General features: G+C 46.1%; 1 protein-coding gene across 3 annotated transcripts; it reads left to right on the forward strand.

Annotated features, from left to right (window-relative positions):
* Positions 1–791: 791 nt before the first annotated feature.
* BMF (Bcl2 modifying factor) lies at positions 792–19,688 on the forward strand. 3 transcript variants are annotated; one of them, XM_069858183.1, is made up of 5 exons: positions 792–894; positions 1,760–1,924; positions 2,867–3,187; positions 4,120–4,283; positions 17,739–19,688. In XM_069858183.1, exons 3-5 carry the CDS (start codon positions 2,872–2,874, stop codon positions 17,838–17,840), a joined length of 582 nt encoding a protein of 193 aa, XP_069714284.1. In that variant the 5' UTR covers positions 792–894; positions 1,760–1,924; positions 2,867–2,871; the 3' UTR covers positions 17,841–19,688. The 3 variants fall into 3 exon arrangements, with proteins under 3 accessions (XP_069714284.1, XP_069714286.1, XP_069714285.1); XM_069858185.1 differs by having other exon boundaries at positions 2,963–3,187; XM_069858184.1 differs by lacking the exon at positions 1,760–1,924 and having other exon boundaries at positions 794–894.
* The last annotated feature ends 2,139 nt before the right edge of the window (positions 19,689–21,827 follow it).

Genomic DNA, 21,827 nt, shown 5'->3' on the forward strand with positions numbered 1-21,827 from the left:
TACAAACCTTTGTAAAAAGCCCCTCCCCAACTTTCTTGTAGCCCCTTCAGGTATTGGAAGGTTGCTATAAGGTCTCCTTGGAGCCTTCTCTTTTCCAGGAGGAACAATCCCAATTATCTCAGCCTGTCCTTGTATGGGAGGTACTCCGGCCATCTGAGCATCTTTCTAGCCCTCCTCTGGACCTGTTCCAACAGCTCCATATCCTTCTTATGTTGAGGATTCCAGAACTGGACACAGTACTCCAGATGAGGTCTCACAAGAGAGGAACAGAGGGCCAGAATAATCTGCTTCGACCTGCTGGCCACTCTTCTTTTGATGCAGCCCAGGATACGGTTGCCCTGGGCTGTGAGCGCACATTGCCAGCTCAGGTCAAGCTTCTCATCAACCAGCACCCCCAAGTCCTTCTCTGCAGGGCTGCTCTCAACCACATCACCCCCCATCCTGTACTGAAATCGGGGATTGCCCCGACCCAGGTACAGGGCCTTGCTGAACCTCATGAGGTTCGCACACCCCACTTCTCCAGCCTGTCCAGGTCCCTCTGGATAACACCTCATCCTCGTGCTGCGACAACTGCACCGCTCAGCTTGGTGCCATCTGCAAACTCGCTGAAGGTGCCCGCCTGACACGTTCCTTTTCCAGCACAGACAAGGGACGGAGCCGCAGCCCGGGACCGACGGCCGCTCCCCCTCCCTGCGGGGTCGCTCGGGGCTGCCGGGGGACCGCGGCCCCGCCCCCTGTGTCTGAGCCCCGCTCCCTGCCGGCCATTGGCGGGCTGGCGGGGGCGGGGCGCGGGGCGGGGCCGCATCAGCTGTTGGCGGCGCCCGGCGGCGGCGGCCGCACTTTGGCTGCGGGGAGGCGCGGCGGCAGCTCCCGGGGCGCCCGGCCCGCTTCCCGGTGAGTGCCCGGGAAGCCCTCCCTCCGGCGAGGCTCGGCCCGCACGCGGAGCCGGGTTCTCCGGTCGCGGCGGGGAAGGCGGAGTGTCGGGCCGGGAGCGGGCGCGGCGGACGGCGATGCTGTGGGGCGCGGTGCCCGCCCCGCCGCGTCCCGAGCCGCCTTGGAAGCTCCCGGCCGGCGCGGGCTCGGGGCGGCTGGCGGGGCGCGGCCGGCTTTGTTTCAGGGCGCCGGAGCGCGCGTGTCCGCCGAGCCCTCCCGCCGGGCGCCCGTCAGCGGGCTCCGCCGCGGGGACACCGGGGACAGCCGTTCCCGAGGGCTCCGCCAAGGAGCCGGGCGGTGTTGCGGGAAGTCGAGTAAAACTTGTTGTCTAAAACCTCTTTGGGAAGGAGAAAGGGCCGGTGTGCCGGCCGGCGTTGCGCTCTCGCTGCCCCGGCGGGTGCGGAGGGGCGAGGCGCTGCCTCTGTCAGCTGAGGGGGAGCCAGCGGCGGGAAGGCAGGAGATGCCCCGGGCCGGCGTCTCGGGACCCGCGACTCCGTTTTCGCTGTGCCGCTGCGAGCCGCGGAGGAGGAGGAGGTTCACGGGTGTCGTGCCGAGATGCCGCTGTGTCACCCAGGAGAGCTGGACCGGCGGCACCCGCCCTGCTCTTCTTGGAGAGCTGCGGCGGGGCTGAGCCAACCCCTGAAGCACAACAGCTTCAGGAACTGTAGTGTCCCCAGGTTAGAGCCCTGCCCAGGCAGTTCTTGCGCTGCCCCGTCCCTTTGTCTCCTCTAGCTGTCGGCGTGGAGTCCTGCTTACCTTACCTGGGGGGGAGATGAGGGGAGCGCTGAACCCGTCCTTATAAAGTTATTATTAATGTCTCCTTCAGGCCTGAAATTCCTCTTGCTAGTCTTCCGTTCTGTTAAATGCTTCGCAAACCAGAGCAAAGGAAGAGACATGAAGAGTTGAATTTCACTGCCTTGTTTGGAACTGGGTGGAAATCCTGGAGATGGATCTCTTAGGAGACTGTCTTCCAATTGGGTTAGATGCACAGGTAACAGTAAAGGGACTTATGGCTTTTTTTGGTAAATCTGCTTCTAATCGCTACATGGTTGCAAAGAGCTCTGAAACAGTGATTTTGGGTTTGTTGGGGGTTTTCTCCTCCACCAGCTTTGTCCAAATTTGTGCTGCAACAGAGCTCAGGAGTGTTTACTATGACGACTACAGAAGTCCTGACACCAACTACAGAAGCACTGACACCAACAATGTGGGTTTTTTTCCTTATTAGTGGAGTGAACTAATGCATTGGCAGTGCATCTAGGCTTGAGGGTAGGAGAGGTGATAAAGTGACCGTGTTGCCAAGTTTGGGACATGTATTAAGTTGAGCTGAGGGAAGAAATGAGAAGTTGAAAGGAGATTTGGCCCTTACAGGGAGAGGTGATGGAGAGCTTCACAGAAATAGCTTTGCCAGCTCTTGAGTTTTGCAGCCACCAGCGTTTCTTACAAGTCTGGCTTTGTAGCCTTGTGATTACAAGAGCTTTTCTTAATCAATAAGTAATAGATGGGGAAAAGTCAATAGGGCATACCATAAAGTTCAATTACGGCAGGCCAAAACAAAGCAGACCCCAGAGAAGCTGACTGGCCGCGGGGCAATTTGAAGGGCTGGGGCTGCTTTTTAAACCCATGTCTTCAGTTTCTATGTGTAGGGGTTGGGAGTTGGCTCCCTCCATGTGATCAGTTGTAGAACTGGAGCCGTGAGTAGACTCTTGGACACGTGTGAACTTTGTCTGCCTTTGGCACAGCACTTTACAAAGCTCTGATCTTCACCACTGAGTCACTCGCCTTTCCTGCCTGTGCAGGTGGGCTGCATTGGGAGGGAGGGAGGTAGGCAGACGTGGAAAGAAAGAGCTGTATTTTATTGTTGGAGCAGAAGACGTTCTCTCCTGGACGTTCTTGTTGTGTCTTAGCTGTTTCCTGAAATGTCCCTTTATTGCAGGAGCAATGGACCGCCCCAGCTACCTGGAAGAGGACTATTCTAGCCTGGATGGGCTGGACGATGACGTGTTTCACTCTGATGACTTTGGACTTGCAGGTCAGCCTGGTGAGATGACTGCAACTGGCATTTTCACACAGAACCAGTCCTACAGCTGCCTTCTGGGGAGGTTTCAACTATTCCCCCTCACACACTGCTGTGGTCCCGGTATCAGGCATCCTGAGCAGCAGGACAAGGCAACTCAAACACTCAGCCCGTCCTCTTCCAGTCAGGATGTTATGTTGCCTTGTGGAGTCACTGAAGAGCCCCGGAGACTCTTCTATGGTAAGAGCACTCCAGTGTCACCAGCTTTGCTGCAAGGAAACTGTCCCTTTAGCCCTTCCCCAATCAATCAAGGTTTCTTTCATTAGCGCGTTGTATTAAAGGACTGAAATAATTTTTCTTTGGTCCTACTCCCTCAGGAAAGACAGCTTGTATTTTCTTATCCTTGCTTGTCCACTGCCGGAACCAGGCACTTGCTTATTGCTTCCGCTGTCCTTGATATTCCCACTCTTTTTCTTTTTGGCTTTGTTCTGTCACATTTTATTTTACTGCGAAATGTTTAAGTGCTCACCATACCTCATATCCTATGATTTGCCTATGTTTTTTAATTTCTAGTGCTCTCACATCTACATAGGAAGTCTCCTAGAAGTTTTCAGTGGAGGGAGGGAAGTGCAAAAGTTTACGCTTAGGCTGTTTACTGGAGTTGTTGAATAAGTAGCACATCTATCCAGTATTTTACTAGAAACTGACAGGACACCACTCAGCTTTATGTATCTGATTCAGCTTTAACTCAAATCAGTCCTGAGAACCTAATGCCAGAGAACTGATAAAAAGTATGACAGAAAAGATACAGCAACCTTTAATGTGAGATGTGAGGCAGAGATCTTGTAAAACTGCAAAGTTGTCATAAAAAAAAAAATCCACACTTGGCTGAACTATAAACAAGCAAAAGGAACCAAGTGTAAGATCCTGCCAGTCGTCTGATCTTGGAAAGCAACTAAACACTGTTTAATCAATATAAATCTACTTAAAAACTGAGCAAATGTTCTACTGCGTGCTTATGTTACACAGTCATTGTTCGGGCTTCAGGAACTGGACTTTGACGTGAGTTAAAAATTCAGGATTATGTTCAGCTCTTTCCTCCATAAAGTGTAGTGAATAGAAGAGCTACTCTTTGCACTGGAAGAATGACTCTTCTGATCTCTGTTTTGTAGGGAATGCTGGTTACCGTTTACATGTCCCTCCAGTTGGCTTTGCATTGGATCCTCACCTCCAAGAGGAGCCTCAGGAAGGTCAGAGGGAAGCACGTGCCGAGGTGCAGATTGCACGGAAGTTGCAGTGCATTGCTGACCAGTTCCACCGGCTCCACATACAGAGGGTAGGGTGTTTTGGGAGGGGGAGATGGGGGCTTAGCTATCCAAAAGTGGTGCTGTAGAAGACTGGCTCCAGGCACCAGCTAAGTGGGCAAGTGTTTAAGGCAGCGGATGGATTTTGCTTATGCTAGATTGCTGGCTCTTCCTAAAGATTGGCAGGTGGAGGGAAGAGAATGTGTGGGATTGCATTGGGGGTGTTGGTTGACAGCCAACTGAACATGAGCCAGCAGTGTGCCCAGGTGGCCAAGAAGGCCAGTGGCATCTTGGCTTGTATCGGAAATGGCGTGACCAGCAGGTCCAGGGAGGTTATTCTCCCTCTGTACTCGGCACTGGTGAGACCGCTCCTCAAATCCTGTGTTCATTTCTGGGCCCCTCACCACAAGAAGGATGTTGAGGCTCTGGAGCGAGTCCAGAGTAGAGCAGCAAAGCTGGTGAAGGGCTGGAGAACAAGTCTGATGAGGAGCAGCTGAGAGAGCTGGGATTGTTTAGCCTGGAGAAGAAGAGGCTGAGGGGAGACCTCATTGCTCTCTACAACTACCTGAAAGGAGGTTGTGGAGAGGAGGGTGCTGGCCTCTTCTCCCAAGTGACAGGGGACAGGACAAGAGGGAATGGCCTCAAGCTCTGCCAGGGGAGGTTTAGGCTGGACATTAGGAAAAAAATTTTCACAGAAAGGGTAATTGGGCACTGGCAGAGGCTGCCCAGGTAGGTGATTGATTCACCTTCCCTGGAGGCGTTTAAGGCACGAGTGGACGAGGTGCTAAGGGGCATGGTTTAGTGTTTGATAGGAATGGTTGGACTCGATGATCCAGTGGGTCTTTTCCAACCCGGTTATTCTATGATTCTACTCCAGCTCTTTCAGTGCATCATGAACAGGGTCACTGAGGCTTTCTCCAGGGGTCTCACCCTTGCTTTTTATTACAGCTTTTACTCTCCTCAGTACCAGCGTCTTCTCTTCTGTGGCACAAGTGGTCATGTGTGGCTTATGTCGGCTCCTCACCTTGGAGATGACAACAAGCCTGGAGTCTGTTCTGACACTCCTTGTTGTCTAGGGGTAGTTTTCTGAAACATTGCAGAGTATATTTAGCTCATGCTAGACTTGCTAGCAGCTCTGTCGCACAGTCCTAGCTAGTGTCTCAGACTTGTGACTTCCTTACAACAAAAGACAGCTGTTAGATGCCATCAGGTCTGAAAACCACACTTCAGAATCTTGATTTTGTTTTCTTTATAAGAAAAAAAAAAAGAAACCCCGCTCTTAAAAGAAACAAAATAAAACCAGCATCCCTAAATCTCCTGATTCTTTCTTCCCTTTCCTACTTCCCCTGTTGAGTTGGGATAAAATGGAAAACTCAGGCCATGCAGAGTTTGGCAGAGGTTTGGCAGTAGGCAGTGCTTAGCCTCTTCTGTGCAAGCCCAGTAAGGAGAGTGTGTATCTGCTTGCATATGAAGACTTGCTGACTCCAGAGAGGGACAGAAAGCTTGCCTCACTCAAAGTCAGCTGGTGCTCTGTTAATGGGGAGATCTCTTGCAATTCTTCTCAAAGGTAAGTGAGGTTCTTTGTCTTGGTCAGAGAATGTTGCTTGTGGCTGGCAAAGTTTTGGTCCTCTCTCTGTCATCAGAGGGGTGAGGGAATTCTGGGACTCTTCGTCACCAAACAGCAGGAGAATTAAAGAAGCTGTAACGGGAAGATTAGCCTGTAGAAATTTAGATGGGGCTATGAATGTCATTGCAGAAATAACGAGCTACCAGGAGAGTTTTAATAAGTATTGTGTGTGGTGTGGTTGAATGAGGTTTTCCTCAGTGTCACATTTTCAACAGCAGCTGAAGACCCCCACTCTTGCTAGTCAGATTCTCCCAGGAAAGGGAAGGTTAACCATCTCAGTTGAGGAGCCCTGGAGTGAAGTGGTGGAACTGGTTGTAACTTGACCCCTTTCATCTTAGAAGCCTACCTATCTGATGTCTGTGCCTTGGAAAGGCATCCAGCGATGTCCACCCAAGCCAGTCCTGCTACAGCTGCCTTGTGTCAGGCTCTTTGCTGCCCTGTGGCCAGGGTGAGCCACCAGCCATGGGTGCTGTGGAGGCTCTCGGTGCCGCACGCAGCCCTGCAGCTAGGGCTGCTGGCCCAGCCGTCTGCCTGTCATGTCAGCCAAGCATGTGGGAGAGTTAGTAAACAAAACCCTCCGCCTTCACTCCGATGGTGCAGCCAGCAGAGGAGGAGCTCTGCTGTCTTTGTTTGAACTGGAAGAGCAACAAGTTGTAAAGGGGGGCTGGAGGGGAGAGCCCTTCAGCCATTGAAATTTGAAAACAAAACGAAAAAAAAACCCAAACCTAAACCCCAAAAGTTAACACAAGGACGGAGTAGTTCAGCCAGTGGTTCTCCACAGCCTGACCCTGGGATGGGCCTTGGCATTTGGATCTGTTAAGGGATTCTTTCTTGTTTGTCAGGAAAAGAGAGTACTGAGCCACATATTAGCGTCCAAGGCAGCATTCCCTGTGGAGCATTTTGTTGTCATGCCCAATCCCTTCCCTCCCAGCACTGCATGGAGGATTTCCTTTAGCTTTTGGCACAGATCTCACATGCAGAAGCCCCTCTGTCCTGTGTATGCAATGACTCTTCCCAGCCTGTTGCTGAAGAAGCAAGCAGTCTGCCCCTAGAGATGGTGAACTGGTTCACAATGTGTTGTAGTTTGGAAGGGGCAGTCCCTGAGATGTGGTTGATGTTTATCTTGCTGTGAAACTAATCCTTGATTTGGATGCCCCATTTCAGCTTGTCTCAAGTATTTGGTCAAAACCAACTTTCCAGAGTGGTGTCTTGAAACAGATTTTAGAATGCCACAAAGTTAGTCAAACCAGTGTGGTATCATGAAGTCCTGAGAGACAGTAAGCCTGTTTTTCAACAAGTTGTGCCTCTTTTTGGAGCTTACAGAGCATCTTATCTGTGAACCTGTGAAAAGAAAACATACATGCCCTTTCAGTGGGAGTTAAAGTCTTTCAGCATTGACATACTGCATCCAGCCCTCTTGTGGCTGTTGAGTTCTGCAAGACTCTCCAGCAGCTCAGGTATGGCTCTTGTTCTGCTGCAGCAGCAGCAAGGCTTGTTGACACAAAGGCCGCTGGTTAATGTACACGCCTGACTGAGAGAGGAACTAAGCAGGCAATAGCTGCTGAGGTTGACGTCACTGAGTTGTCATTGGATTCAGCCGCACGCATGTTCTAACCCCATCCCACACTGGGAACCCTGGAGAGTCACTGTTATCTCTTCCCTGGGCTCCTGGAGCTATGTGGTATTTATTTTGTGGTTCTTGGCTATACAAAAAAATTTTGGGTGTGCATCTTGTAAGAATAAGAGAGTTGGCAGCACCTATGCTTGCTTTTGGCATGTACACCATTTTTAGGGTTTAATTTCCGAATAATATATTAAACAGAATACTGTAGTTTAAAACCTGGATTTTTCATCCTTTGAACAGTGCTAAACCAATAATGCAACATTCCCTAGCATTGCGGCTTTCATCTTAAGATGCTGAATTTATTATAGGAAGGACTGAGCAGTGCTCTGTGTTGCTAAGTAGCAGAACCTGCTAGAGATTGATTCAGTTTGCAAAGGGCTCTTCAGAATGACATATAAGGCCTGTCTATGTCGTCTTGAACTCTTACCTGTCTGAGGTTGTATAGCTTCTGGCAATGTTCCCTCTGTTGTGCTTTTCTCACCTTGCCCCTGGAAAACAAAGGTAGAGCCAAAGCCACGCTTTCTGCAGGAGAAGCCAATACCTATCGCTTCCTTGGTTTGGAGCAAGTGTGCTTTTGCCATGGGATCCGTGAACTGCTTGCTGCATCACATCCTGTGGCTAAGCTTAGAGTGTGTTCTGAGGTTGTAGAGAACAGAGCTGGGCTTAGGGGATCTGCTCGTAGGTTGGCTTGCATGGTCTGCCTGCAACCCACATGTCCAGGCCATGGCAACAAGTGCTTGGGCTCTGCTTTAGGTCCTCAGTGCGCTTGAGTTCCCTTCCCTTTCCTTGAGAAGGGGCTTCAACCTGTGCTGAATCAACAGTGTATTTCATGATGTGACAGGCTGCTAGATGGGGTAGGAGTAGATAACCAGAGATGGCAACAGCAGCAGGGCAGAGTTGCCCCTATAGGAATATGGAATTATACAAGAGTGAGGTGGATGACACTGTATGTCAATAACACACCCCTTCAGCTTGACTTGCTCCTTTGAGGCCGTGGAATGCTACAGCTTCTTCCAAATAAAATAACTCTTTCTAAGCAGGTTGTGGTGATAAGATCACTTCATAGGGGATCAAATTGTCTCTTTAAGAGCCAAGGAGTGGTAGCCTTGAACAGTTCTGGGCTCAGGTCCAAGCAGAGCCACTGACTTGCTGTATGACCTCAGACAAGTCTCTTGACCTCCTTGTGCTTCAGTCAACCCATCTGGAAAGCTTGGTTTTAAAAAAGCTGAGCCTCAATGAGAACCAGATGCTGAATAAGAGCTGAGCTTTCTTGAGTAAATAAGTGCATTTACAAACAACAACAAAGCCCCTTTCCAACACATCAGGAATCCTGCAGTTGATTTAGATATGCTGACCATGCTCAAAAAGTCTCCGTGAGTCTAGCTATAGAAAACTTTGTTTCTCTAAGTTCTGCACTTGGTGCAGCAAATAACTGCAATAGGCTTGAGCAGCCTCTGGAGCCCAAATGCCTGTATCCACAGCAGCTGCAGACAGGTACATGTACAGCTGCATGTACCTGTTTGCCTCAAGTTAATTATACTGAAAATTGTCCAGGAGGAAGTGTTGTTTTCCTTTGAAAGTGAAACTTGTTAATGTTTTGCATATTTTTTCCCCCTATGTGTCTCATGAGAGTTATCGAGGCCTCCTCTGAGATACTTCTGCTTATGTAACAGGCAGCCCTTGTATTTTGTTGGAAACCTATTGGTGTGAGAGAATGAGCATGTAGTGCTACGTGTGCATCATTTATCCCAGATTACATCAAGCTTTTCTCCATTGCTTATTGAGTACAGTCAGGGAAGTTTTAAAAGTTGCTCTTTTAAATGGGAATTGTTTGTAGGAAGCTGTCCTTTATGATGATTTTGTTTTAGGAAGAACATTCAGAAAAGTTTCCCAATAGTGTAATGCAGGGTCCCTCAAACTGGCCTGCAGTTGAGCCTGTAGCATCAACATCTCTTTACTTTACTTGTGCCTGCAGACATTTTGAGACTTGGTGTAGGTGTTTACATTAATCTATTACCTGAATAGGTCAGTATGTTTGAGGATCTTCTCTGCTGGCTAGTGCTTGTTGGCCCATGCTGCTGCTGTGCAAAGCAGCAGGTCTCCTTTTCATCTCTGCTGTCTCTGGCCCGTCCATCAGTGCAGGACTTGAATTTCCAGCTGAGGATGCAGGAGAGTGGTATGGCTAAGTACCAGGTGGAGTACACTCACTCCTGAAGTGGGCGAGCCCAGTTTAGAGGGTCGGGGGGTAGGGTGGGTATGAGGTTTGGAAGATGGGAGGTGTTCTTGCAGGACTATAGAATGGGGGTCCCAGGCTTGAGGGAAGGATGTTGCTATAGTGGGAAGAGGAGCTTGCGCAGTCAGTGGAGTCAGGAACTCAATATGAGGAACTGGTGGCAGATTTCTTGATTAATGTTGTTAGATTTTTTCCATTTTGACAAATAATAACAAAGGAAGAGGTGGGCTTGGAAGTGCACCTTCCCCTATGCTTACAAATGACAGCAACCTGTTGCCAATTACCTAGCACCTGTTATGAAATCCTGCTGCCCATGGAGCTGATTAATTGACAGAAACTTGCTGGACCCTTTCACATCTGATATGAAATTAAATTCTTTCCTATGTTAAGAAAATAAACTGAAACCAAGAGCATAGTTATGCCACTGTATAAAACCATGTTTCTTGAATATGTTGAATGTTACATAGAGTTCAGGTTTCTTTCTTCCAAAAATGATGCAGCAGAACTGGAAAATGTTCAGAGAAAGGCAAGAAAGATGATGAAACTTCCATATGAAAAATGAAAAAATGAGCTAAGGCTGCTAAGCCTATAAGAAGACACAGAGCAAGTGGATAGCAATATTTAACAGGAATAAAGTGACATCAAGGAAATGGACAGATTAATTTGTCCCCATACAAGAACTAGGCAAAATCAAGTGAAGCTAGTAGGAGCCAGCTCAACGTAAATGACATAGCTTTTTTGTGCAATAGATAGCTCTGTGGAACTGCTTGTTAGGGCATATTGTGCCTCCCAGCACTTTATCTGGGTTCAAGGGGAATCAGGACAAGTTTATGACCATTGAAGGAGACATTAAATAAACAGAAACCAGATCTGACTAGGGAAATACTAAGCTCAAACTTGTTAGATGCTGAAAGAGTATTAGGGGGAGCTATTGCATGTATTCACCCTCTGCTTTTCCTCAAGCAGCCACATAAGGCTGCTGTTGGAGGCTGGGCTAGGCGAGCTCTTGATGCAACAGTCACGCACAACCCTTGTATATCGGTTTAATAAAAACCACAAAACTTTTGCATCAGCCTTAATCTATCCTTCTCTATGCTTTCAGCTGTCAAAAATTTAAATATGTTATGCTTTTGTTCCTGCTTAAAATGGGGGATAGTGTTAAAAAGCAAAACTTCCTGCCTAGCTCTGCTAGAGGAAGTGGGCAGAGGATAAGGGAGCCTGCTGGTAGAAGGGCAGCGAGAGCTCTGTGCAACAGCCCACCATGAATCCTTCACCATGCTGGACACGAGACTGCCACGCCTTAAAGCAGTAGGGCTGCAACCTTAAAATACCTTAAAATAAAGAACACAAAATAGTTCTTTGGGACAGTACAAGTGAATTGTTTTGCAGTGTTTCTAATATCACCTGTGTGTGATTTAAATAGCATTCAGTGTTGCTGCTTCTCCTGTACAACCCTAGTGGTCTGCACAGGCTTTTCTGCATTTCCTTGGCTCTCGCAGCACCATGCTGTCTGTGACAGTGATAAGGTGCTTTCTGTTCGTAGCAGTGTGGCAGTTGAGAAATTATTTTTCAATTAAGAAATAATTGTGGCAATATCCCACTTGTTTTGTATTGTGAGAGACTAGGAAATGCAGGTTATAACTTGTCTGCGGTCATGCAGGGATCGCTGATTGGAACCCAGTCACTCTGTCTCTATTTCTTTACTTAGGTTGGTCGATCTTATTAAGATACTGTCATCTCTGAGGGGGATGATGAGATGTTTGGACTGATTATTTATGGTGAGGAGTGTGTGTCTCTATTTTACTCAATTAAATTTTATGGTGGAAAGGCAGGAAAGCAAGTGCCCAACTGCAGAGTCCTTTGTTTGAAGCCATTGAGGAGGAATGCCCCACTAGCCTTTTATAGCCTCTGTTTGGGTTTGTTTTTGTTTTTTATTTGTTCTCCTGGGTAGCTACCCTCGCCAATGGCAAAGACTAGCTAGTGATCCAAAAATAAAAGCAGTGAGGTAACTTCTGTTAACCCAATTGGGCTTTTCCTGATGTAAGGTCTGACAAAACGGTGATAGGGACTGCAACTGTTTGCCAATGAGAGACCCTGAAGGATGCGTGGACCCCAGCCGGCGAGGAGCAGCAGGAGGAGAGGGCTGTGCGTGAGAGCAGCTGTGCTGGGCAGTGTTTGCGCTGCGGCTGCTGTGTTTATATCGCTCTCTAAATTTAGCCTCTGAGTCATCAGAACTGCTGACGAGAGGCTGTTCTGCCCGCAGGCTCCGGCTCCAGCGCTGCACCTGCCTGCCTCCCTGGCACCATTGCACCCAGGCAGGACCCTGAGCCCCCCTCAACCCTCCGCCAAGGTATTTTCCTGCAGAAACTTGCAAAGGGGTTTTTTTAACTAAACAGGAGCATACCCGAGGGATGTTTTAATCACTGAGGAGGGGGGGAATCTCCTATCCACTGGAGCAGTTTGGGGAGTACCTCCCTTTTTCCAGTGGTGAGGGAATTGATGCAAAAAGTCTGTCCTGGAGCCTGTGTGGGTTAGCTGTGAAACAGCTCTGTCGGTCCACTCTCAGGGTCTGAGTGAACAAACCTGGCTGCATTTGCTGCCTGTGTTTTCCTGGGCACAGAGTTGGGGCATCTCTTCCTACACCCTTGTCTCCCCCCAGAGCATGGGGGTGAATGCCCCCCAGAACCCATGCCACAGGTCGAGAGTGGTATTGGGTGCGGCTCTATCGAAATGTGAGACTCTTATTTACTGTGTTTATGGCAAAAAATGTGCCCCCCCAGGCGTGCAGGAGGGGAAGGCTGGGGGCCTGGGAACGCAGTGGCCGGTGGTTGCCCTTCCCAGGTTGCTGTCAGCTGGCTGTTGCCATGGCGTCTGTCTGCTTCCCCTTCCTGCCTGCTCTGGAGAGGAAGGCACAAGTGGCTGCATGTTTGTTTTTGAACTACAAGAAAGTTGAGAAAGGGCTCACCTGTGCAGCTGTGCCTGCAGCAGGTTTGGAGCAGTGGACATCGTTGTTTGACACTCAGGCCAGCGCACCTTACTTGGGCTGGGTTTTGGGGGTCTTCTGCACTATGCATCCCTCCTGCTGCACTCACTGCTGCACATCCTCTCTCCATAAACGTGTTACTTATCTTGCTTCACAAAGCCTTTGAGAAAGGAAGCAGTACTTGAAATGATGCCGCTCTCTACCAGAAGTCTAGTCCCATGTAAGAGAGCTGAGGGGTAATGCAAGCCAGAAGGATGCAGATCCCCAAGAAAGATCTTTGTCTGCATCTCTCTGTCACCATGAGAAATCATGCCACTAAGCTTCCTTTTGATTTTTTCTGTTACTGTGTCCTTTTTTTTCCCTGCTGCTTTTACACATGCATTATGCTTTGCTCATTAGGAATCACAGCTGGAAAGATTTGTATTTGACTTCCATTGGCGTGCATTTCTCTCTCCAGCAGGGGACACCTTCTGTAACCTCTGTTGCCTTGGGGACTGTGACTTTCTAGTCTTTCTAAGCTGAAGCATATTTTGTGGTAGCACAATATGCCTCCAGCCACCTGGCAGCGAAAACAGCCTTCGGCGATGAGTCAGGAACTACTCCTGGTGTGCAAGTATTTTTGTTTTCAGTGAATAAATAAAATCCCAACAACTTATTGCTAATACTTGTATTAGTCATTAAAAGAAGAATCATGTTTTTATATGCACATATGCCATTACTCTTCTTTTAAATAGTGCCATTTATGGCTATATTTTAATCCTTCTAGTTAAGAGGGGTTCAGAATTTGACCCTGAACCATCTGGAAGCCATGAAGCAAAGTCAAACGTTGCCCATGAGATAAAGAGGGTAGACAGGTGTCCTCTTCTGTTAACATGATGGGAATCTACCAGACCCACATATGACGTGTATATGACAAACATATTCTTTACTTTTTAAGGAGGGATATTAATGGCATGTATGCATCAGGTGGAAAAGTAATTCTATTCATACGTTAAACATTTATGCTTAAGGATTCAGGGAGCTGTGTCAGAGGGACAACATTTTCTTTCAGGTGTATTACCTGTACTGATCTTCCCTTGATGACCCCATGCAAGGGCTTGGTAAGAGTAAAAAGCTTTTGACATCTGAGGTACTCTTTGATAGAGACATACTTTTATATTTACAATGTGAAATACGTGTTAGGAATATTAATTATGAGGAGGGAATAAACGTCAGATCAGTTCTGTTCCTCTTTCATTTGCTTCCAGTAAAAGTCTTACTGTTTTTTAGTGTGTGTTTACCAGTATTTAGGCTTTCAGTTCAGCACAGTTCATGGAACAGGCTTCACCAATGTACTGTTGCTGTAGAGGACACTTTTCCTGTAAAACGGCCTTTCCTTGTGACTCATTGAAGCATTCATGCTAATGCCAAGAGTTTTTTAAGGATATCCCCTTTAAAAAGCAGCAGCTGCAATAGGAAATGGTTTTATGTCTTTCCAGCTTTGTGTTGACTTACTGTATTCACAAGTCTAGTCTTCTTTAATTACACTTACTGTAGAAGGCAAAAGAGGATTCGTTCCATCTTGGGAAAGAAGCTTCAACATGTTCATTGTGTTGCTACCACATGGAGATGGCAAAGTGTTCATGCCTGATACTTTAGTGCAGTAGTAACTGTATTGGAAAAAATTTTGGCCATTTCCATTCTGTGGCTCTCGTCCCACACTGAATTAGTGCCACGGATAGCATATTGACCCAGAAGTGAAGCCATAACTCTGTAAACCCTGTTAACTAGACTTGCTGCTGAAGCAACCAGTCCCAGCTTGCTTTTCGTCTTGGGTTGCCTTTCTCTTGTGCTGGCACAAGCATCAGCTTGACTGCCTGATGCCATGGATCACATGGATTAGAATGATCTGATCAATACTAAAGGCAACTTCTTTACCAGATTAATTTTGGTCTTGATCATTGTTCAGCTCTAGTTCACTTTCCTGCACTGGTATGTGGTGAGGACAGTGTGAGTGGGCTGCTTCGGGACACCAGCCAGCGAAAGTGTGTGTGTGACTACACCACCATTGAAGGAAATGCTGGCTGAATAAGGACCCAGGGAAATGCAGGCCCTAGGTCTAGGAAATAAAACCTGGAAAGCTGCCCTTGGCCTAGTGCTCTATTTTTTCACTTCAAAACAAAATTAATGTTGTCAATGTTCTTCATAAAGTGATTTGAGATCTTATGCAGGGGAAAACAAGGGTAAAATAATCCTTATTCTGTTCTTGCATGGAAATCTCCGTGAGCATCTCAGGCAAACAGTGGAAGATATTTTTAACTAGAGAAGGACAAAAATGCTGTACCAAAAAAAAAGTGGCTTCAAGTGGCAGTGAAATAAACACAACAGAATATAAACTAAAACCCAAAAATTAGAGTTTTTCTCAGTATTCATCCTACCACATCCCACTGGTTCTTTTGCAGGCCTGTAACTCTTCTTAAAGGAGAGCTCTAAAACTCTTTATTTACCAAATAAAAACAAAACCTAATACCTTCCTCAAAAAGCTCCCCCTCTTCAAAAAAAAAAGCTCAATCTTTCCATTCTTTTTCCCTGAACATGGCCTCCTTTACATATTACTGCAAAGAACATGTAATCCTTTTCTGCTAAGGTGACATGTAAAACTTAAGGAGGAGACAGAGGATTTAGAAACCTGTTATGGAGTGTGAGAAGTGCAAAGCAGCCTCCTACATGATGCAGGACGTTAATACGGGGATTCTTTCATGTGTTTGTCCTCCTGACAGTGTGGAATAGTTGAGATTGCACTTGCAGATCAGTAGACTTCCTCTTGTCTGCTCGCAAATTAACTCGCTTTATAAAATTCCTTAAGAGTTCTGTTAAAGTGGGTCCACCAGCGAAGCTGAGATATATATAAGCTTTAGGATTTCTGTATCAATTTTTAAACATCCTTCTGCATTTCCCATACTAAGTCCCCATAAGAAGCTTCTTATTCTCTTGGCTGCTGATAGAATGAAATAATCTGCCCAAGCAGATTGTCTTCAGAGCATCTATAGTATGTTTGTCCATTGTGCTTTCCTAGCATAGTTCCCGGCTTCAAATGCTGCAGAAAGTTGCATTGTGCTTGCATGCTATTTCATTGACATGCTACCATGAAGATCTGTGTTACAGAGCAGTCCACCTAAGCTGTAACAGCTTCATAGAAACACGGTATCTGGGCGTCATCAGGACATTGTGGTCCCCTATGGATGTTTGAGCAGGTCTGGATGTGGCTCTAAGAAAGAGGGTTAGAAGAATCTCTGCAGTTTGATGAGGAAGGACAAGCCTTGTCAAGCTGAGAGGCAAGCAGCAAAACAAAAAACATCTTGGTTTTTGAGACCAAATTAAGCTTTTGTAACCCACCCCTAGGGAATAGTTTTATTATGAAAGTGTGTTTTCACCTGCAAACCTAGCAATGTTGGGACAATCAGGATGGACTGAACTCAGGGCTGGTTACTTTGAAATAAATAAATGGCTGTAGAGTCACTGTCTGTGGGTCATGCTCCAAACCAGTGGCGATGAAATATATGATGGGATCTGTGTGAACTCTTCTAAAACCATGAGGCAACTGCTAAGCTTGAGAAGAATGCCCCACTGCTAAGTTGTGAGTTGAACAGTTTTTCTGAAGCCTGTTTTCTATGTACTTGTCATTCGCATTGCACAGATATACTCAGGCTGAAATATGAACATAATTTAATGACTGTTAACACATTGACATATCTCCGATACACCAGCTCCAGCTGCAATTCTCTCTTATTTGTGATTATATAAAGAATGCCTTGAAACTGTTTTGTTCTGCCCTGTTGGGCTAATCTGAGTTGAAACATCTTGTTCATATACTGTGCTTCAGTGCTCTTTTATGAACTCCTGTGTACTGAGGCAAAGTTGTTGGAAGCCAGTCTTCTGTTTCCTCGTCTGCTGGGGATTGGGGGGCGGAGCGGAGATCAGGGCTGGTTTGTTTTGTTTTCCCGAAATGATCAGTCCTGCTTAGCAAATATGGAATTCTGGATGAGAAAACAAAGACTGACTTCTAATAGAGGGTTGGTTATTGAGGTGAAATAGTATCCCAGGCTAGGCAATGTAAAGAAAAACCCACCTGTTTGTATGAGATGCCATTAAAGTGGGGGTATAATTGGAGCCACTTTTGCAGGGGTGATTACATATAACAAAAGAAGGAACAGTGTCCCTGCCCCAAAGATGCATTATGTAGTCTGATGTCCCCTTGAAACTCAACTCCTATGTTTCTTCCTTGACAATGGGACCTGAAATAACCTCTTCGTTTTGGGTTTTTGTGTGTTTTCAAGTATGTTCTTGCTTAAGGTTTAATTGGCTCCAGTCAGTAGGAAAGGGCTCCAAGGCTGATTATTTATGGCTTACTGTCAAAAGTGGCTATAAAAAGGGCAGTATTATCTTGGAGATGCTGGGAAGGAAAATGTGGTGGGGGGAGGGTGGGGGAGTGTGTGTGCACGAATGTGTTTTCTTGTACTAGATGAAATCAGAGTTTTGCTGTCTCAGCAGTGTGGTTTAAATTGAAGATTAACCCTTTGACCTTCACGGTGTCAAATCACTTACAGATGGATCACCAGTTATATTTTTTCTTTTTTTTTTTACTTTTGGGGTGAAGGGGGGCTTTTTTTTTAAAAAAAAAAAAAAAGGTTGTTTGTTCATGCAGCTGGGGCTTTTGAAAGGCTCAGAACCCAATCTGATTAAAAACAGCACTTGGCTAAACTCTGCAAAATCCTACAAGCAAAAAAAAAGTTTAATCCTCTTGTGCACAATGCATAAAGGGTCTGCTCTTTTCTTTTTGTAATGTTAGAGCTACAATTATTTCTGGAGAACTTATCATTTCCCTCTCTCCCCTCATCCCTTGCTGCACCCCCTTGTTATGCTGATGGGATTAAAGTGTCTGCTCTTGAAAAGTGTAACTGAGTTGTTATTGGAAAAGAGAAGTGGTATGTTGCAATTTTAGAAATATAAATAACCTTGCTTCAACTGTTCTCCTCTACAGCATCAGCAGAATAGAAATCAAGTGTGGTGGCAGCTTTTTCTCTTCCTACACAACTTGGCCTTAAACGCGGAGGCGAACAGGAACCACACTGGGCAGAGGTGAGCTTCGCCTGCCTGTTCCAAGCCGCATCCAGTCTGCAGGGAGCACTGAACAAACACTGGTTCGGGGGCGAGACATTGCACACCGCCGGCCGGATGTGAGGACTCTGAATTTCTGATACTCGTCTTCAAGTTTGGGGTTTTTTATGGACTCTTCTTTGCTGTTCCTTGCCTCATGAGGCCTCATGAGGCAGGGAGCTCTTGTCCAACACTGTCGAAGGAAAGCCAGAATGTGGGTGTGTTTGGTAAAGCTTGCTGCTGGTTCCCCGCACCGGTGACCTCTGTGCAAGGGAGGCAGGTATTAGACTAACAGCCTCCTCTGCCCTGTGTTAGTCAATGGTAGAGTACAGGAGTGTCATTTTGGCTGCTAGTTAAAAATGATGTCTGGGATTGATGACTCTAAACATACTTTGGGTATATTCCAGAGCAGAGATGCTCAATTCCTCCACAAAGAAAATTCTTTTTCAGAATGAAAACATTCAAATAGCTTATATCCATCAGGTTACTTATTTTCTGCATGGGTTACAGTTCATTTCATTGTAACCTGTGTGAGAGAAAATTACAAAGAAATCTCATCTCTTCAATCTTTCCATTGGGTGCCAGTTGCAGCTCTCTCACATGATGTTGTTCTTTGTCACTGCCACCAACAGACAAAATTGTTTCATTAGAACAGACTTAAACCTTCCTGAGGTTGCAAGTGGCTGTTGATTTCTGCCAGTGTTTGCTTCCAATTCAGTGTTTGCAGTGCCTGTGAGCCAGCATGAAGCCAAACCCCATGGAATATGACACAAGTGTCATTCTTCTGCAATGCTAATGTATATGTTTCTATTAGTTTTATAATTTGAGTTTATTTTGCTTTGTTTTTCTCTTCTCTTACTATAATGTGGTTGTTCAGGAAGGCTTAGGTCCCAGGCATCTGAATTTTTCTTCAAGATTTGACAGGGAAATTAATTAGCAACTAGTCTGACACGTACACTGTACAAGCAGTCTGTCCGTTACTCTAGTATGTAATGTTTGGAGGCTGCTGTAAGCATATGTTGACTAACAGCAGTAATGTTACTTCAAGGCAGATCATCTAACAGTTCCTGGTTTGTATGCACGCAGAAGTTTGTCCATATGACTGACACTGTTGGACCAGCACATGGAAATTACCCTACCAAAAGGAAGTAGCCTTAAATATTGACAGCTACTTCTCTGTAGCCTTAAATATCATTAGTTCACAAACCTAGTGGCAACTAGGGTATAGCACAAACAGAAAAGCAATACAGACTTTATTTTCTTCAGACCATTTCCATATTGCCACTGCGCTTTGTTGGATGTCTCAAGTGATAAAGCCAGCATGAGGAAGAGCTGTCCAGAGACTTGCTTTTCAGTCCTGTTACAAACGTTAATTTCAAGTGTTGAGGAATTCTTCTGCTCTTGACCCCCTCTGAAAAATAAGCTTTACTGTAGGGGAAGGATAGTTTACTTGCACATAAACGCCTTCTCCTCCACCCCTCTCTACATATCCTTCTCTAATTCATGCTTTCTCTAGTATTTGTGTAATCTCATCATTGCACTGTAGTGTCTGGTAACAATTTGCTGAACACAGTTAAATTTGGACTTTCTCCCTCTTTCCCAGCCCCATTCTCTTGATTTGCATCCTGCTGTACTGTGGCAAAATGTGCTTTAGCTCCCTGAAAGAGGTCCTCAAGCCTTTTTCTCTTTCTTATATTCACAGTCACTCTCTTTCAAGTTAAGGAGAGATTACGTGAGAGAAGCTTTTTTCTCCTCTTTAATTTTCTAGCTAGAGCTAGAGTAATGTGTTTGTCCATGATGGCTAATAATTCATGTAAATGAATTTCAAGTAATATTTTGGGGGTGGGGGCTGTTATGGAGAGGGAGGGTGGGAGGTTTTTTTACGAGGGGGGAATTAGTTTTGATCTTGTCTTGTTTCTTCAAGCACGTGCACTACAGAGTTACCCAGAGGTCTACAAGTGACAGCTGTTGCCAACTACACTGCAACAGTATGGGAAGCCACTCTGCCCATTTGGCAGAGACAAGGCTTTCCATACCTTGCTTTTCATAGTCTGCTTGGAGTAAACACTGGTCATTGGAGAACAAGGACTTAAATGGGGCAGAAAGCCTGAGTGGTAGTGCGAGCACAGACCGGTTTTCCCACTGGTTGCTAGGACCCCTTTATCAGGAACAGTCAAAGCTACATCATAACAGTCCTCAAACTATGAAAAGTTCAACAAGTGCGTCTAACACTTAAAAACCCATCATGAGCTTTCCTCTTCCCTTCTGCCTAGACTTGACTGCCAAACAGGCCAATGAGGTCTTTTTGTCTGGATGTGTAAGGTGGAAAGATAGGTCTGGTACTGGCGCTTCCTAGTGTTACCACCCAACCAGTTTATCAAGGGTAAGAAAGACTCTTCTTAACATGGAGAAACAAGTACCTGAAATTGTTCCTCAGTCAGGCTGCCTGCCTCGATGGAGTCATTTGGCTCAGGGAAAGACACATCTTTGCCAGTCCATATTTCCCGCTATAACAACAGACTTATCAAAACTGGTCATGCCAGGGCCTCAAGTTAAAATCCCCTTGAACAACAATACTTAATTGGAGACATAGAGCTAATGCTAGACAAAGGCTGACTTCCTGCAATATATGTGGTGATTACTGGTGCCAGAGATTTACAACCACTGATAATATATTTTAATTATATTCGGTATCTGCATATCTTGGAGAAAGGAAATATGCTCTGTCAACCCAAAAGTCTTATTTTGCTTCATGTAAATTTGGAGGGGCAGGCTGGTTATTCACGTAGGGAAAAGCAGCTACTTCATATTTACAGTCTCACCTACTTGAGGAAATAGTGGAAAGATTTCACTTGTTTATTAACAAATGCACAGATGCACAGCACCCATGTACTTCTCACCCATTCCATGTTAGTAAGGCCCTGTGAGTACACTGAGATCTTCCCTGCAGAGCAGCTATTGCAGTGTGACTGCAGACATATATCGATTATTTGGGAACACAGTTCCAAGGAAGATGGTCCTGTTGGTGAAGGAGTGTGCTTGGGTTTTTAGATATTAGTTTGGCTTGGTGAAAGGAATGGGATGCCATTTCTCTCTGTGTTGTAAAACTACAGTCTAACAATTTAGAAGAAACAGTCAGATTTTTCTCCTAAAACAAATTCCTATTTTTAATGAGCAGTTCATAAGAAAAGCTTGAGGTGCTGCTGATGGCACCAGCAGCCTTGAAGTATCTTGCCTGCCTTCCCTAGATCTCCAAAATGACTTCAGACCTCAGCTCTCTTCCCTTGAGGGATGGAGTTCTTCTATAAGTTCCCAGCCTTTCAAATATCTTGTAACCTGCCTGTCCCTGCATCCATCAACCCTGGTGCTAGTAGGGGATAGTTAGTTTTACTTTTGTTTCCTGCAGTTCTTGAAAGCTGAGCCAGTAATCACAAAGTGACTGTCCAGGGATAGCTGCAAACTGTCGCAAATACAGTACAGAAAGGCAGGGAGGGGATGAATTTTCATGGAAGGGTTGCCATTGGATCTGCGTGTGTGGAACTGCAGTCTTCTCCCAAGGTGCTGATAATCCCTGGTAGTGCTGAATTCCTACATAACTGATCACATATATCAGTTTAAATAGCTGGTTGTTATTAAATGTTTGTTGGCTAAACTCTACGTAGAGGAGTCCAGAATGAAACTTCCTTATCAGGCTTTGGAGCTGTGTATCAACAAGGGAATAGAGGCAAGGAACTCAGTCCTCCTTGATGCAGAAAGGGTGATTGCAGAGACATCTTTCTTTCTACTGGCGGTTTATTTGGTCCCCTCAAGGCTGGAGTAAAGGTATGGGCGAAGTGTGCATGTGATGCTACTACAGTCCTAGAGTTGCTCCATAGCAGTCACTGGAGCTGTACCCACTGAACTTCATTCAGCGTGGGGCTTGGTACTCTTCTGGGGAACTGCAGATTCTGCCCATTAGTAGGCTAGGGAGAAA

The sequence above is a fragment of the Phaenicophaeus curvirostris genome, chromosome 5 (genome assembly GCF_032191515.1).
Source record: "Phaenicophaeus curvirostris isolate KB17595 chromosome 5, BPBGC_Pcur_1.0, whole genome shotgun sequence".
In the NCBI taxonomy this organism is placed as follows: Eukaryota; Metazoa; Chordata; class Aves; order Cuculiformes; family Cuculidae; genus Phaenicophaeus; species Phaenicophaeus curvirostris.

Excerpts from the sequence above, each read along its gene's own strand:
- BMF (XM_069858183.1), top strand. The coding sequence starts at position 2,872 with ATGGACCGCCCCAGCTACCTGGAAGAGGACTATTCTAGCCTGGATGGG. Across the intron at positions 3,188-4,119 it reads GCCCCGGAGACTCTTCTATG|GGAATGCTGGTTACCGTTTA; the intron begins GTAAGAGCACTC and ends TCTGTTTTGTAG. Across the intron at positions 4,284-17,738 it reads ACCGGCTCCACATACAGAGG|CATCAGCAGAATAGAAATCA; the intron begins GTAGGGTGTTTT and ends TCTCCTCTACAG.